The sequence below is a fragment of the Cardiocondyla obscurior genome, linkage group LG12 (genome assembly GCF_019399895.1).
Source record: "Cardiocondyla obscurior isolate alpha-2009 linkage group LG12, Cobs3.1, whole genome shotgun sequence".
NCBI lineage: Eukaryota > Metazoa > Arthropoda > Insecta > Hymenoptera > Formicidae > Cardiocondyla > Cardiocondyla obscurior.
The window spans coordinates 1,187,393-1,202,190 of NC_091875.1; the positions used below are offsets into that span (position 1 = coordinate 1,187,393).

Consider the following 14,798-nt stretch of genomic DNA (forward strand, 5'->3'; position numbering starts at 1 on the left):
TAAACCGTTTGCTCGCCCCGTCGGTTCGCGAGAGGATCACTATTGGAGAAATCCTTGACCACCCGTGGATTCTCGCGTCGTCGAAAAGCAATTATTATCTCCACTCTGAAGATGACTCGATCATATCGGATCACACCGTGGTAATATATGCAGGATGCTCCAGAATCTGCGACCGTATCTATAGAATTAAAAAAAAAATGTATAAAATGTAAAAAACACGGTATAAAATAATTTTTTAATATTTTATGATATCTTTATTTTATTCTAAAAACTATCCAAATTTCGATAAATTTTAATAACAGTTTTTTAATCGTATTTCAAATAATTTTAATTTAATTTCTTAAAAATCTTTCTGTTGTACGTAAAAGATAAATTTTTCAGTTTTATTCAGCTTTAATAAGTTTATATTTTCATTACTATTCGTGGTAAAATTTTCAACAATTAACAATTTAATAAATCCCTCCCCTCGGCCTTATTTTCATATGGTTGCATATTCCGTATTGAATTTTCAATTTTACTCTCGCATTTATTCTGCGACTTTTTGGTCGGCTTTAAAATACGCGCCAATTAGTAACGCCATACGAAATACTTGTGCAAGGTGATTGCATCGCTGATTATTATAGATAGTGAACGAGATCGCGACGGCAATGCGAATGACTACGGCTATGGTCGAAGCTGAAATAATTAGACGAAAGTACGGAGAAATTGGCGGCATGTACAACATTAAGTAAGTGCGCCAATTAAGGGAAAGGAAATTTTACGAAGAAGTTCTGTCACGTTGTAATTTATTCAAAATCACCCGGACACACCTTTTTATTTTTTAACAGGCTGCACAAATTGCATATAGCAGCAGCTGATGTTTATCAGTTAGCACCGCGACTTCTTCAGACTTTTACGTGTCGATCAGAAGACCATTCTCCGACAACTAAGACTGTCAGGTGATTAAAATATAACATAATTATGTCATATTTTTAAAATACATTGCACAAAAAAGTTTTTTTTATGAAATATTTTCATGCACAATTAATATTTTAATAGAATCGATATTAAAAAGTAACTAGATGACATTAAAAGTTAATACAATTTAATTTTCGAGTTTATTTTTATAATGAATTTTCTTACTCCATAAATTAAAATATATCGTTGTATTAAATAATATTTAAAGCATCTTGCACATATTACTGACGAAGAAAAATAATTCCTTTTATACATAGAAAGTGTGGTTTATGTGTGCAATGTATTTTTTTTTTTTTTAATATTGAATAGCATAAATTCTTTTATTATTATACCGAACGATAAAAAATAATTTTTAAAACATGAATTTATCTAGGAACTCTGTCAATATCGATCGCGTAATTGTCATGCAACGCAGCCAGGTGCAAGATCGATTGATCAAGAAATCCTCATTACACGGTTCTACGACGTGGAACTGGCAATGCCGTTCAGGAAACGAAAATCGCTCTTCCGAGGAACGGAGAAATTACGTAAAATTTGACTTCCTTTCGTCCTACATCCTCGATCTCAACAATTACGATGACTATCTAATCATCAGCTAATCATACAGAGACCCTTAGTTATTTTTAATGTTTCGTCTTTTTAGAGAACTCGTTACAATATCGTGAGTACATCTTTATCGCATCAGCAATGTCGTGTGTCGCAACTCGCAAAAAATCATAGTGATAAAATTCCGGATCGACGATCATATAGGTATATATTCGATAGAGCGATAATATTAAAATTATACCTTTGCATATACAATAAGCATGCAATAATGAATAAAATTATTTAGCCAGTTTAACATACTGGCTTTGTATTTAATGCACCAATTTGATCGCGTATACGTAATTCATGATTTTAAAAAATGCAAGTATTGAATCATTAACTTAATAATTAATATGTAAATTAATAATATTTACTGTATTGTCATTTGAAGAGATGAAACCAGGAAATTAGGAAATTCTGCATCATGTAACATTGTCCAAAAAATGGAAAAATCCCGCAGCATTTCTAAGACAGGTAAATGCGACTGCGAGGTACTTCCTGGCTCTTCGACTTTGCAAGTTTATTCGCGTGTTAGCAGCGAAAGCATGCCTGCTTTACGAATTAAAGTAAGACGTCAAGCTGCAATAAAAATCGTATGTGTTAGATATACAAAAATATCATATACCGTAATCATGTCTTTTAGGAGAGCTTTAACAAGAAGATACTTACTCCACCACGGCGATGTCGCCTTGGAAATTTAAGAATTAGAAGAGACATGTAAAAGTATCTAGAACAAAACGTTAAAGAGCAATGAAATTGTCGCTTTGATGAAAGTATACTTATCAAGATTAAAATAATTAATCACATCAAATTATTTGCATATATTATTTATCGATCACAGTTCTAAAGTCAGATTCGCTCAATATATTTCGTGATGAGACTTGCTTTAATAAAGACTTTGATCATAATTAAGAGCTACTCTCAGGTTTATGTATGGATCCATAAAATCATATCCTTACACAATGATAATAATGCAATAAGAGTGTAAGATTTACCCAGGATTTATCCTCCCGGTGCCGTTGTCGACCGACGCTCTTCGAGAATGAAAAAATTGCCATTTTTAATACTTGTGCAGTTTATTCCTTTGACTCTTACAGCCCTCACCCGCGAATTATTTTTCACGCTCATGCTTTTCTGCAACGAAACGAGCATAGATTTCAACATATTTCGACCCTACGATCATAATCACCGCATTTTCGATTCAAAGGCATGCATACTTACCGCGACGAGAACGACAATTGACGAAGACGAGCACGGAAGCTTTTATTCGATCCGCCAGAAAACAAACGTCGATCTCGTGAAGTCACCGAATTTTTATGGTTGAGAAACGCACACCCGTAAAGATGGCACGTACGTGTGTCGCTGCGAATCTATACATTCAGTGCTGCGTTTCTGTGTGCGCAACCTTCGCTCTTCGAAGCCTCTTATTCTACGGAAACCGCGACTCACACTTTTCAGCGGGAATCATTACGCTGCTCGGCAACTGATACGGCTGAAATTTAAACGAGAACGTTAACAGAACGAAGAAATGATATATGGAACGATGAAATAAAACGCACCGACCGGTCAGTCTCAATAAAAAGCGAAAGTATACCGCAAATATTATAATCTAGACGCATGTTACAAGTCTCGGTCAGGTACTTTGTCAAATTTTTCAAAAATATATCAGTTGTCTGAGGTCTCGGCGATGCGCGACAAGGTAGAGGTAGACGTGCGAAACGGCGGAATGCGAAAGTCAATGAGTGCATCTAAAAGTGCAACCGTTCAAGGAGCGTTTAGTGAGCTCTTGCATCTGATTGAAACATTCTTTAAGATCTGAAAATATTCATCAATCAGATGCAAGAGTTTACAGAGCGGCTGTTTCGCGGAACGCAGCCAATGGCGTGTCGACTTGCCCGGAACCAGCCAATACCGGCGACCCACATAGCACGTCGCGCTGACATCAGCGAGGAACAGCGAAAACGTGACACGACCGATGTGCCGCGTCACATGGGTTGTACAATATACGTATGTCCTCATCGACACGGTTGACAAGCATGTCGCATTTTACCGTACGGAGAGAGATCGTCGACAGTCGCCGTTTAGAGGGATGTTGCCGACATGGATTTACCGCTACTGTGTGCATTATGCGAAGGCTACTCACGTGAATGCGAGGCGCAGGGATGACACGTACGATATGACACCGAAGCTTCTCGTCCCTCTTGTTATCATCCTTGGGATCGCTATCGCCGTCATTAGTACGTTGCTGACGAAATATATTAGCGCCGATTATTCGGGTGAGTTGCAGCTGTAATGTCTGTATTAAAAAGTTCATTTTTGATCGCTTCTGCTTTTAACAAGACAGAAGATTACTCTCGTTTTGCTAGTTGTAAATAATGGTCATGAAATCACAAATCTATTTTATTCCTTTCTAGAGCAGGAGTTTCGCAACGGTCGTTCTATATTTGTGCCCCTTTCCTCGGAAAGCCTGTTGAATGTCTATGATGACTACATGCTCACCATTCCAGGGAGCAATACTGGGCTTGATGAAGCTCGGTGTACAGCCTCAACAGCAGAGGCCCTGGCATCTTTGCACTTAGCTCTAGAGATGAAACGATCAGGGAAGCCAGATAAAGCTATAAAATTGTTCCAGCATGCAGTAGCATTAGCACCCTGTCATCCAGATATATTGAACTATTATGGAGAATTTTTGGAGCACATGCAGAACAATGTGATTAAGGCAAATGAGTTTTATGTACGTGCTTTAACTTATGAACCAAATCATGTAGGTGCATTAATAAATAGTCAAAGGACAGCTCGAGTAGTTGAAGAACATGATAGAGTAATGCTCAGACGAATTGATGACAAGAGAAATACTCTATCTAATATACCTGACAACAATGCTGCACTAATACGTGCTAAAAAGGAAGCATACTTTCAACATATCTATCATACAGTCGGGATTGAAGGGAATACTATGAATTTGGCACAAACAAGAGCTATAGTAGAAACGCGCATTGCAGTATCTGGAAAGAGTATTGATGAACACAATGAAATTCTTGGATTAGATGCTGCCATGAAATATATTAATGCGACCTTGGTTAATAGGTAAACTTCTACATCATAATTCTTTTATAAATACTAAAATGTCTATTTTTATTGCTGATAATTTATTGTATAAATGTATTTTAGAGTAGGGTCCATTTCTATGAAAGATATACTGGAGATACACAGGCGTGTGCTGGGACATGTAGATCCTGTTGAAGGCGGTCAATTTCGGAGAACTCAAGTGTACGTTGGTGGCCATATACCTCCAGGTCCTGGTGACATACATTATTTGATGGAACAATTCATATTATGGTTAAATAGTGAACAAGCCATTAGAATGCATCCAGTGAGGTGAACAAAACTTACATTTATTCTACACATTTTTATTTGCATCTACTTTTTTTTTTTTTTTTATAAGTTTGACGAATTTTTCATAAATTTTAGCAAAGAATGTTAATCGGAGAAATTTTTTATAGGTACGCGGCTCTTGCACATTATAAACTGGTGCACATACATCCGTTTACTGATGGAAACGGAAGAACGTCTCGTCTGCTTATGAACATGATACTCATGCAAGCTGGATATCCACCTGTTATTATTCACAAACAACATCGCCATAAATATTACGAGTATTTGCAGCTGGCCAATGCAGGAGACGTTCGACCATTTGTGAGATTTATAGCAGAATGCACAGAACAGACTTTAGATTTGTTCTTATGGGCGACTAGCGAATTTTCCCGAGAAGTTCCTGCTCTGAGTCAAGAGACATTGTTCACAGATAAGCACAATACAATTATTTTGGAGGATGAAATACTAGAAAATAATTGAAATTTTATTTTGCATTGTTTGAAGTATTGTTGAGACCAAAGAGTTAAATTATTTATTAATGATTACAATTTTTTAATGGAAGTTAAATTAAATTTAAATAACATACATGATTTAACAATAATATCAAGTGAGGAAAGTTAACAATTTTTTAAATTAAATTTATCTGTAATATTCAAGCTGAAGCATAATTGCTTCGTGCCTGTTAACGTGTGATTTAAATGTATTGTTTATGAGCTGCCAATTTTACTGCGTGTTTATGTAAATACGAATCTCTCTTCCATTTCTCTATTTAATATAGATTTAATTTATATTTATAATGTATATAGTGTAATAGCAAATTATATTAAAAATAAATTTTATTTGAGAACTAATTAATTGGAGTTAATGTAAATTAACAATTAAGGATAAAACTGGGATTTATTATAATATATAATATAATTAGATGTATGATTAGTATTTTTTTAGGGAGGGTCAATATTATGTACAGATAAATCGTTGTAATTGTTTTAACTATAAACAAAAGAAAGCAGGAAACAGCTAAGCTGTGCGTCGATTAAATTTACGCATTATTACAAACAAAAGGGCATATATATTAAATTTATAACTAATTGAGGCCTACCTAAATCAAAATCTGGTTAATTTAATCTACGCTGGATGAACAGGTTTATTTTATTTTTTTGCTTATACAATTGACTGATTTCTGAATTAACTAATTATTTTCAGTACGAATTCATATAAAATAAATTTTCCTCTTGCATCTAGCTTTTGATTGAACTAACTGGCGATTCGGTCGAATCAGTTTCAGTCCTAGTCTATGGTAGTCACTCGACTGCGATTGGTCAGTTTCTTATGGCTCGAGTTTTAGCGCCTGCCAAGCCGCATTTATATGAAGCCACACTTGCATTGCCGCGACGCGACTGATGCAAGGCCGACTTTAGGCGCATCTCGGCGCGATTCCGCGAGTAAACATTCGTCGTATAGTGCAGTACAGTGGCACCAGCGTAGTGTCGTTGCGTGCAAGGTAGACGTGTACTACCTGCGCGAGTCGTGTCGCCGTAGCTGACGAGGCGTCGCGGGAATTAATCGTGAGATCTTTGCGGCACGCAGGTGCACAGTGTGCAGGCGCCTATATTCTTCTCAAGTCGATCTTTTGTCTCGAGAGACGGAATTGAGGTCCACCGACTCGAGCTTGCCTGCCTCCGCGCGTTTCTCCGTTTTATCGCTGCCGACGTCGTTATCGCGGTACCTGTCGCTCGCAGAGCGACCGGGATGGGAAGAGCTCGCAGACGTAGCGACGCGGAACGGCGCACGTGCCCCACGATGCGAAATTGACTTCAGAATCAATCTCGACGTCGCTTCGTGGAATCGCCGTCGGGTTACCCACACACACGCGCACGCAAAGTTGCGCGCGCGCCCGCGCAACCGGCCAGCCAGTTAGCCAGCCAGCCCCAGCAGTCGAACAGCGCAATCGATAACCCCGCGGGCGCTTTTTGCGCTGGGCGAAAGATCGTAATGGCGAGAGCGTGGCGTCGATGGACGATAGACGGCGGGAGTGGGAGACAGTGGTAAGAAGTAAAAAAAAAAAAAAAAAAAAAAATTCATATCGAATTGCCAGGCGGTCGCGCGTAAGTGAACGAAGTGTTACGGGTGGAAGGCGCAGATCATCGGAGCCTGGTGTTCCGTACGCCGATCCGGAGAAGGGTGTAGTCCCAGCGCGCGCTTCTGGCGCGTCAGGTTCTTCTCTCTCTCTCTTTCTTTCTTTTTCTCTCTCTTTCTCTCTTGCTCTTTTTTCTTTTTTCCCTCGCCGATCAACGGAAACGCTTCTTGGCGCGGTTAACCGCGCACGCGACATTCGCATGTCGCTGGGACCACTTTGCTCGCTCAAAGATGCATCTCCCACTCGACACTGAGTTCACCAGCGAGCGATGCTGCTAAATAAATATAACGAAGGATAAACGCGCTTAATTAGAGCGCGGGGTAAATTTGGTTTCTCATATCACGCTGCGAACTTGATAAATCGTTACAGCGGTTTAATAGTTGAGTTCTCGTAATTGAGGTTTGTAAATTTTTTTTTTTATTTCTAGTGCATTTGATATGTGGCGCGCGACAGAATTCACAGCCTTGGTTTAAAAGAAAATTGCAATATTTATGATACTTTGCTCTTTGTTGTCGAATAGACTATAGTGGGAGGAGACATGCCAAAACTCACATTCCTATAAAAATAGCGTCGCAAAAATTCGGATTGGTGACCAACGAATTTGTGCTTTGTTCAGCATTGTGCAACAATAAGAGAGAATTTGTCTTTTGAAAAAACGTAATTGTTGGCAAATTAAAATATAGACTAAACAATACATGAAATAATGTTGCATATAAATTCATATATACACTACTATTACTATTTTATTACTGTTAATCTACAAAGTAAAATAATTTTATCTTATACATATTAAAAAAAAAATTTTTTTCTTAGCAATGACGTAACAATTTATAATCTGTCAAGTAAAATTTTGTTAATTTTTTATTAAATTTTTGAATATAAAACTAATTTTTTCAGAAATTTAAATAAGGACTCGTTAAAGACAATTATATGTACAAGATAGAATTTTTTTTAATTCTTAACGAACTTTATTATAAATCTGAGATATTGTCACTAATTTCAGATCACTGATGAAGATATGTGAAATCACATATATGAGTAAGGAAATTATGTACATCCGTTAACACATCACCATCTAAATATGGATGACGAAGAAGGAGCTTCGAGTTCTGGACCTATGTCCTCGCTAAACAGCTTGTTCTCGTTTACCAGCCCTGCTGTGAAAAAATTACTCGGTTGGAAACAAGGCGACGAGGAAGAAAAGTGGGCTGAAAAAGCAGTTGACTCGTTAGTGAAAAAATTGAAAAAGCGCAAAGGTGCAATCGAGGAATTAGAGCGAGCACTCAGCTGTCCTGGTACACCGAGTAAATGCGTGACGATTCCTAGAAGCTTAGACGGTAGATTGCAGGTGTCGCATCGCAAAGGTTTGCCACATGTAATATATTGCAGGGTCTGGCGATGGCCGGACCTCCAATCTCATCACGAGTTAAAACCGTTGGATTTATGTCAATACCCTTTCTCCGCGAAGCAAAAGGAAGTTTGCATCAATCCTTACCACTACAAAAGAGTAGAAAGTCCGGTACTGCCACCGGTGTTGGTTCCTAGACACTCGGAATATGCTCCCGGCCATTCTCTGTTGCCATTTCAGCAGTTAGCCGATCCAAGCATGCCACACAACGTCTCCTACTCGTCTAGTGGATTCAATGCTAGTTCTACAAGTGGCGTAAACCCGACGTCGCCCATGTCCTCCGTGGGTTCCGTGCCTAGTCCCGGAAGTACGACTTTGCCAAATCCTCAAAGTCCGTACGGCACTAATGGATTACCAGAGACGCCACCGCCAGCGTACTCTCCACCCGAAGATGGCTCTCAAACGGGGCAAACCACATCGTCGGATTCTGTTCCAATGGATACGAGTACACCGATTGAATCGGCTACACCTGTATGTTACCAAGAACCACCTTATTGGGCCTCGATCGCCTATTACGAATTGAATTGTCGAGTGGGCGAAGTGTTTCATTGTCACTCGCACTCCGTGATCATTGACGGCTTCACAAATCCAAGTAACAATTCCGATCGCTTCTGCCTCGGACAGCTATCTAACGTAAATCGAAATTCTACGATAGAGAACACGAGGCGGCATATAGGCAAAGGGGTACATTTATACTATGTCGGAGGAGAAGTTTATGCTGAATGCCTTTCGGACTCCGCGATATTTGTACAATCTAGAAATTGTAATCACCATCACGGTTTTCATCCAAGTACAGTCTGTAAAATTCCACCGGGATGTTCGTTGAAGATATTCAATAATCAAGAATTTGCTCAGCTTCTATCACAAAGTGTAAACCATGGTTTTGAAGCTGTTTATGAGTTAACAAAGATGTGCACGATTAGGTAATTTAATTTACAACACTTTTATGCAATAAAATATTTTAGTTGTATAATTGTTTGTTATACATTGTTTTATTAATTTCAGAATGTCTTTTGTGAAAGGATGGGGTGCAGAGTACCATAGACAGGATGTTACCTCGACTCCTTGTTGGATCGAGGCACATTTACATGGACCTTTACAATGGTTAGATAAAGTGTTAACACAAATGGGTCCGCCTCATAATGCCATAAGTTCTGTGTCATAAGTAATGTGCACGCATTATAGAGATTTATTTTAAGAAGAAAGGACAATTTTGCACAACAATGTTGATGCACTTTTAAGAATTTAAAAATAAAATATAAATTTTTAAGAGTGCACTGACGACACTAATTATCCTTTCTTATACAGGTTGTCTCAAATTGTCAAAGTCGAAAGCTGTAGGAAGATTACAAGAACTCAAAACGAAATGTCATGTTTGCAAAATTTAAGTTCATAATTAAAATGTTTGAACAAACAAGCGTTTAAAAAGTTGTGGAATAGATAGACGCAACAAAAATGTTTTTTTAAAGATGATAAGTGAACTCGTCGACGGTAGACAAGCGTTTTTTCGGCGCGGTGTCATGTGTCGTCACATTTATAACTACAGTTTTCGGGTTTAACACTAGTTGAGACATTGTATATGTATATTGGCTGTACTTGCCACACAAATACGAGTTATAGAGACTGTGCACAGACGAAATACAATTACAGTAAGTCGCCCTATGCTATAACTATATTAACGTAATATGTTGTGAAAAAAAAAAAGATAATGAAATGAACGAAAGAGATGTAATATTTGAAAGAAATATATAAAAAAAAGTTATGCGAAAAAAAAAAATTTAACGATGATCTCTGGGAGTTATCGTGATCGCGAGATGTATACATTTAGATGCTATAAAACTCTGGCTGTTACATAGGAACAGAATTATATATATATATATATATATTATATATTTATAATTATATATATCATATATATATATATAAATAAAAGTATATATAGAAAGAGAGAACTATATAGTAATGGTATATATATAAAAAAAAAGAAATATTTTTAAAATCTGCATCAGCCTAATACTTTATTTTATATGGAGACTTATTACGGAGGGAGGGAGGGATATTTGTCCATGTTGTACTACAAATCCTTTTAAAGAATCCTTTTAAGTAAAGTTTCAGACAATTTTAAAATTAATTGTAATGATAAAAAACGAAATGTATAATTACAATTGCTTGACAGAAAAGAAAGTGAGTTCTTCGAACTATGAAAGGTAAAAAGAAAAGACGTTTTCTGTCGTTTGAATTAAGCATAATCTAATGATTATGTCTGTTAAATTACGTGTGTGCTTTAAAGTACATTTACGTCTAATAGATTTACTCAAATTTATCGTTAAATTTATAATAACGCGGGCTTTTATTGATGAACGACGCGATCTATATTTCAATGTAAGACGTTGGACGTTGATCTCACGTTGACTGTCGGAAAAGTTAACTGCGTCCGATGATATATATTGAAACAACAAACTCGCTAAAAAGAAATCTATAGTTTGCTCCATCTCTATGTACATTATATTGCATTGTACTCTTCTCGATTATTGTATTGTGCAACATGCTTTCCGTATTACAATTCCTAAGAACGGTACGGTTAAGTAAGTTTTATGTGTTATAAATATATATGAAATTTTATGTGCTGTATATACTTATGTATGGAAATTGTCATACACACGTATATACAAGTGTGTATGTGTATGAGCGCGCGTAATGAAACGTCATTAGTAAGTTTATACATGCCTTGACTAAAAAAAAAGTTGCGTTTATTAATTGATTGGGGCTCGATATTACGTTTGTTACTTTATTACATTACGAAAGGTGCCAAAAGGAATGAAATATTTGCATAATATGTTTAATTTACGCACTGTGATACTTGATCAGAGAAATGCAATTTTTTTTATATTTTTTTCCTTATATTTAATCGCGTTTTCAAAGTATTAAATCGAGTGTCTCAAAAGTACGCCGATTTTTACAAGTGTCTTAAAGCTGTCAGATATTAACAGTGCCTACAATTTTAGACAATACCATCTTATTTCACTGCCACTTGCTGTCACTAGTTTTGCCGATGTGTGCCTAGCTGTGATTTTTTGCTATTCAATTTGGCAAATTTGCAATTTGGTGATAAACAAATGAAAGTACGAAGGGGAACAAGGCTTATTTGGCTAAATAACATTATAATTTTTCCGTGCTAGACAAAAAAGTATTAAGAGATAAGCTGTTTGCTTAATTAAATAATAAGGATAAAATAAAATGTGACTTATAATCGGAAGAACAAGATGCAACTTACATTTGGAATATGATGTTTGATACGAGCATAAACATCCTAGAGTGTTTATTCAATATTGCATAATGTGGTACAATTGCGTTAATTGCACAAGTGATGGAGACAATAATCGTCAATTGTGAAGAAAAAAAAAAAAAGAACGGGTAAAATGTAAGATATTTTTAATCCGTTCTAAGAAAAATTTATTCAATACAGCGGTAATTAATCCGATCAAATTTTGTACGAAGGAACCGATCAGTATTCTATGTTAGAGGATAAAAATAAGTAGGACAAAAGTACTGTATGTTTATCGTCATTTATGAATCTATTTCAGAGTTGGTTCCTTTCTGCAAGATATGATCTAAACTTTGTCTCGAACTCTTCTTTCATCATGATCTAAAAAGATGCACACGAATTAGAGATCTCTTATAGCGATCTTAATCTATATCGAATTACTGAATAGTGAATCAATTAGGATGCCTAATGAAAAGTCTCGTCAGTACATTGAGCTCTATCATATTCGAAACTAGCGCAATGCATTGCTGTAAGATGTACGTGTATATAGATAGTTTCTCATACCCCAGATTATACTTGTAGTTTGTACTTCACGTTATTACCACGTCTTTGTTTTCTTGCTAACTAAATCATACGTAGATTAGCCGCGAAGCCCGTTTACAAAACAGCCTTACCTAAGCCTGATTCTCGAAACGAGGAGGCCTATTTCTTTTGAAGCCTGCGAGAATTCAACTTCTTAACGCCCTTAAAGATCGAAGGAACACTAGCTTAGTTTTGTGCCTTGGCTGCCTTTTATATTTTGTAGTCATATAAGCATACTATGTGCAGTTTTTAAAATGTATAATGGCAGGAACGTGTGGGTGAGATATAGTATTTGAAAGTGCACAAAAATTGTCCCGCCTAGTAAAACTAAAAACTGTACAGAATCCCCTCAGATGTTTGCGTGTAAAATAAATATAGTTCTATATTTGCACTTCAGCTATACTGCAACATACGCGTGTATTACGTTTATATTATGCTATGTATCAACGAAAATTGCCTGTTGTCGAGTCTTGTATATGTTCAATCAACATATTCGTCTAATAATTATTCATGCGACATGAATTTGAGCAATCAAACCTGCTTCTGAAAGTTCTCGTGCCTTGACTTAATATAAAAAGCACCGAGCGCAACAATACGTGTACAAAATAGTTACAAACCAGAGAACGCATTGCCGGCTCTCATTGTTTTAAATGTTCCTATTATATTCTTGATAACATTAACGTTAATGTATACTTTCCTTATCAATCTATTATTTTTCATCTCATTATTTTATGTATAATTTTTTTTTTTTCTCCAAAAAAAGAAACAGTTCTAAGTCCAGACGTTCGCTCGTTGGTTTTGACGCAGAAGCGCTCGGTTCCTTTTATAGAAAAGCCGTCTATTAATGCAAAGGCCGTGAGGAATAAATAGATGAACGATTGAAGTGCGAAGGTGCAATTTGGAAACGGGCTCGCGATATATTTCGCACATCAGTAACTGTAAATATACGAGATCTTGTTAACCGTGTCGAGAGCACGTCTTGTCAGCATCCATTCCACGTTGTGTACCGTTAAAGAGGACAGCCGCGAGTTTTTCCTTTCCTCTTTCCCTCGCGCGACTCCTCGAAAACGCTTATGTGGCTGCGCAACGCTATGAGCGAGCTCTTATCTCTATACAGCCTCAACCTCTGCGAAAAGAAATAGGACTTAGTCGTCTTAAGACTTATACGGAGCTGCCAAACTCGACGCGTAGGACATTTTATTTCACACGTACCTCTGTTCTTGATGATAGAGATAGTCTACAGATATGTTTTTCGTTGTACACGATATAGCGAAGCGACGATAAAAGATCCTTTGTGTTACATGTGACATGTTAGTAACAGAGTTAGGCTCTTGATGAAAGAAACCTTAACATAAAAGGTTGGTCGAACAGGTCGGCGAAGTGCGTACTTGAATTACCTTCCATCCGAAACTCGGATAATTCTCACCTGTACCGTTATTCCATCTTTCTTTAACGTTTATAAATAATAAAAATCAGATGACGTTATAAGCGAGATTTATCAGAGTTCTGGAATAAAAGAAAAAGCAGCATTAGCTACTACGGGGAAAGGAAAAAAAAAAATGAAGTGTCGAAACCGTCCTAGCATCCGATTGAGCGTTCTGCGTGTCGATGAGACTTTTGTTATCGTTCGGTCGATGAATTTTTACGGTTTGGCAGAGCCAGAGAGCCCAACTCGGAATCGCGACTTCCACGCGTACAGAGATAGAGGCTCGTCCGTGTGAAGCCAGCGCTTCGGCTGCCGTCGGATAGAAGAAAAGGCCAGAGCTATACACTGTCCTACTCTTTCGCGGCGTCGCCGGCAGTTATCGCAGATCCGCTTCTCGGTAACATCGCCGAGTTATAAGATGAGAGCAGACATATAAACTTAACAGTAAAATAAAAAGATTTCGTAATGATTTTATAATTTAATAATGTCAGACCTTGTCGTTAAGTCGTACTACTTATACCTTGAAAAGTAGTACGACTCAACGAAAAGTCAGACATTATTAAATTATAAAATCTTTTTATTTTATTGTTAAGTTTATATGTTTGCTCTCATGTTATAACCGGCGATGTTCCGAGTTGGGCTCTCTGGGCAGAGCAGAGTCCAGAGGATGGGCTGATCTCTCGTGATTAGCTGTATCGTTCGGCGTGTAAAAGAAAATTATCCTGTGCTGTCTACGCATGCATTTCTGGTAATCGTTGTCTTGTGCAGCTCTACCAAGTACGAAATAAAATTAATATCTACCTGTGTATCTACATCCGGCGTTTGTTCTCATTCCGCAGTTCACGGTTCGACGACCCATCCTGGATCCTTTCGCTACGTCGCGCCGTCGAAGTAAAAATTAATCAATTAATTTAATTATAAAATTAGAAAATGGGCACATGCATTACATTTTTTAAGAGGTTCTATAAAAATAATATCGTGCATATCTTTCGTCCTTTTTATTTCTCTTTTTCCTTGAAACTTTTTCTTTTGTACTGATCAAAAAAGGATGAGAAGTGTAACA

General features: G+C 37.1%; 2 protein-coding genes and 2 long non-coding RNA genes across 6 annotated transcripts; 2 read left to right on the top strand and 2 right to left on the bottom strand.

Annotated features, from left to right (window-relative positions):
* Positions 1-41: 41 nt before the first annotated feature.
* Positions 42-2,668, bottom strand: LOC139107070 (uncharacterized). Its single transcript, XR_011546462.1, has 4 exons — positions 2,538-2,668; positions 2,212-2,269; positions 1,917-2,121; positions 42-178 (listed from the first exon to the last, which is right to left on the bottom strand). It is a non-coding gene; the product is annotated as an uncharacterized lncRNA (long non-coding RNA).
* An 835-nt stretch (positions 2,669-3,503) lies between these two features.
* On the top strand, positions 3,504-5,768 carry Fic (FIC domain protein adenylyltransferase). Its single transcript, XM_070664524.1, has 4 exons — positions 3,504-3,818; positions 3,957-4,629; positions 4,714-4,920; positions 5,046-5,768. The coding sequence occupies exons 1-4, from the start codon at positions 3,518-3,520 to the stop codon at positions 5,395-5,397; spliced, it is 1,533 nt and encodes a 510-aa protein (XP_070520625.1). The 5' UTR covers positions 3,504-3,517; the 3' UTR covers positions 5,398-5,768.
* A 596-nt stretch (positions 5,769-6,364) lies between these two features.
* On the top strand, positions 6,365-13,075 carry LOC139107166 (Mothers against dpp). 3 transcript variants are annotated; one of them, XM_070664525.1, is made up of 3 exons: positions 6,365-6,962; positions 8,058-9,385; positions 9,468-13,075. In XM_070664525.1, the coding sequence occupies exons 2-3, from the start codon at positions 8,136-8,138 to the stop codon at positions 9,625-9,627; spliced, it is 1,410 nt and encodes a 469-aa protein (XP_070520626.1). In that variant the 5' UTR covers positions 6,365-6,962; positions 8,058-8,135; the 3' UTR covers positions 9,628-13,075. The 3 variants fall into 3 exon arrangements, with proteins under 3 accessions (XP_070520626.1, XP_070520627.1, XP_070520628.1); XM_070664526.1 differs by lacking the exon at positions 6,365-6,962 and adding an exon at positions 7,001-7,453; XM_070664527.1 differs by lacking the exon at positions 6,365-6,962 and adding an exon at positions 7,469-7,711.
* LOC139107167 (uncharacterized) lies at positions 12,010-14,203 on the bottom strand. Its single transcript, XR_011546474.1, has 2 exons — positions 13,522-14,203; positions 12,010-13,435 (listed from the first exon to the last, which is right to left on the bottom strand). It is a non-coding gene; the product is annotated as an uncharacterized lncRNA (long non-coding RNA).
* Positions 14,204-14,798: the final 595 nt, after the last annotated feature.

Coding starts and splice junctions, on each gene's coding strand:
- Fic (XM_070664524.1), top strand. CDS start 3,518: ATGTGCCGCGTCACATGGGTTGTACAATATACGTATGTCCTCATCGAC. Junction 4,630..4,713: donor AATGCGACCTTGGTTAATAG/GTAAACTTCTAC, acceptor AATGTATTTTAG/AGTAGGGTCCATTTCTATGA. Junction 4,921..5,045: donor ATTAGAATGCATCCAGTGAG/GTGAACAAAACT, acceptor AATTTTTTATAG/GTACGCGGCTCTTGCACATT.
- LOC139107166 (XM_070664525.1), top strand. CDS start 8,136: ATGGATGACGAAGAAGGAGCTTCGAGTTCTGGACCTATGTCCTCGCTA. Junction 9,386..9,467: donor ACAAAGATGTGCACGATTAG/GTAATTTAATTT, acceptor TATTAATTTCAG/AATGTCTTTTGTGAAAGGAT.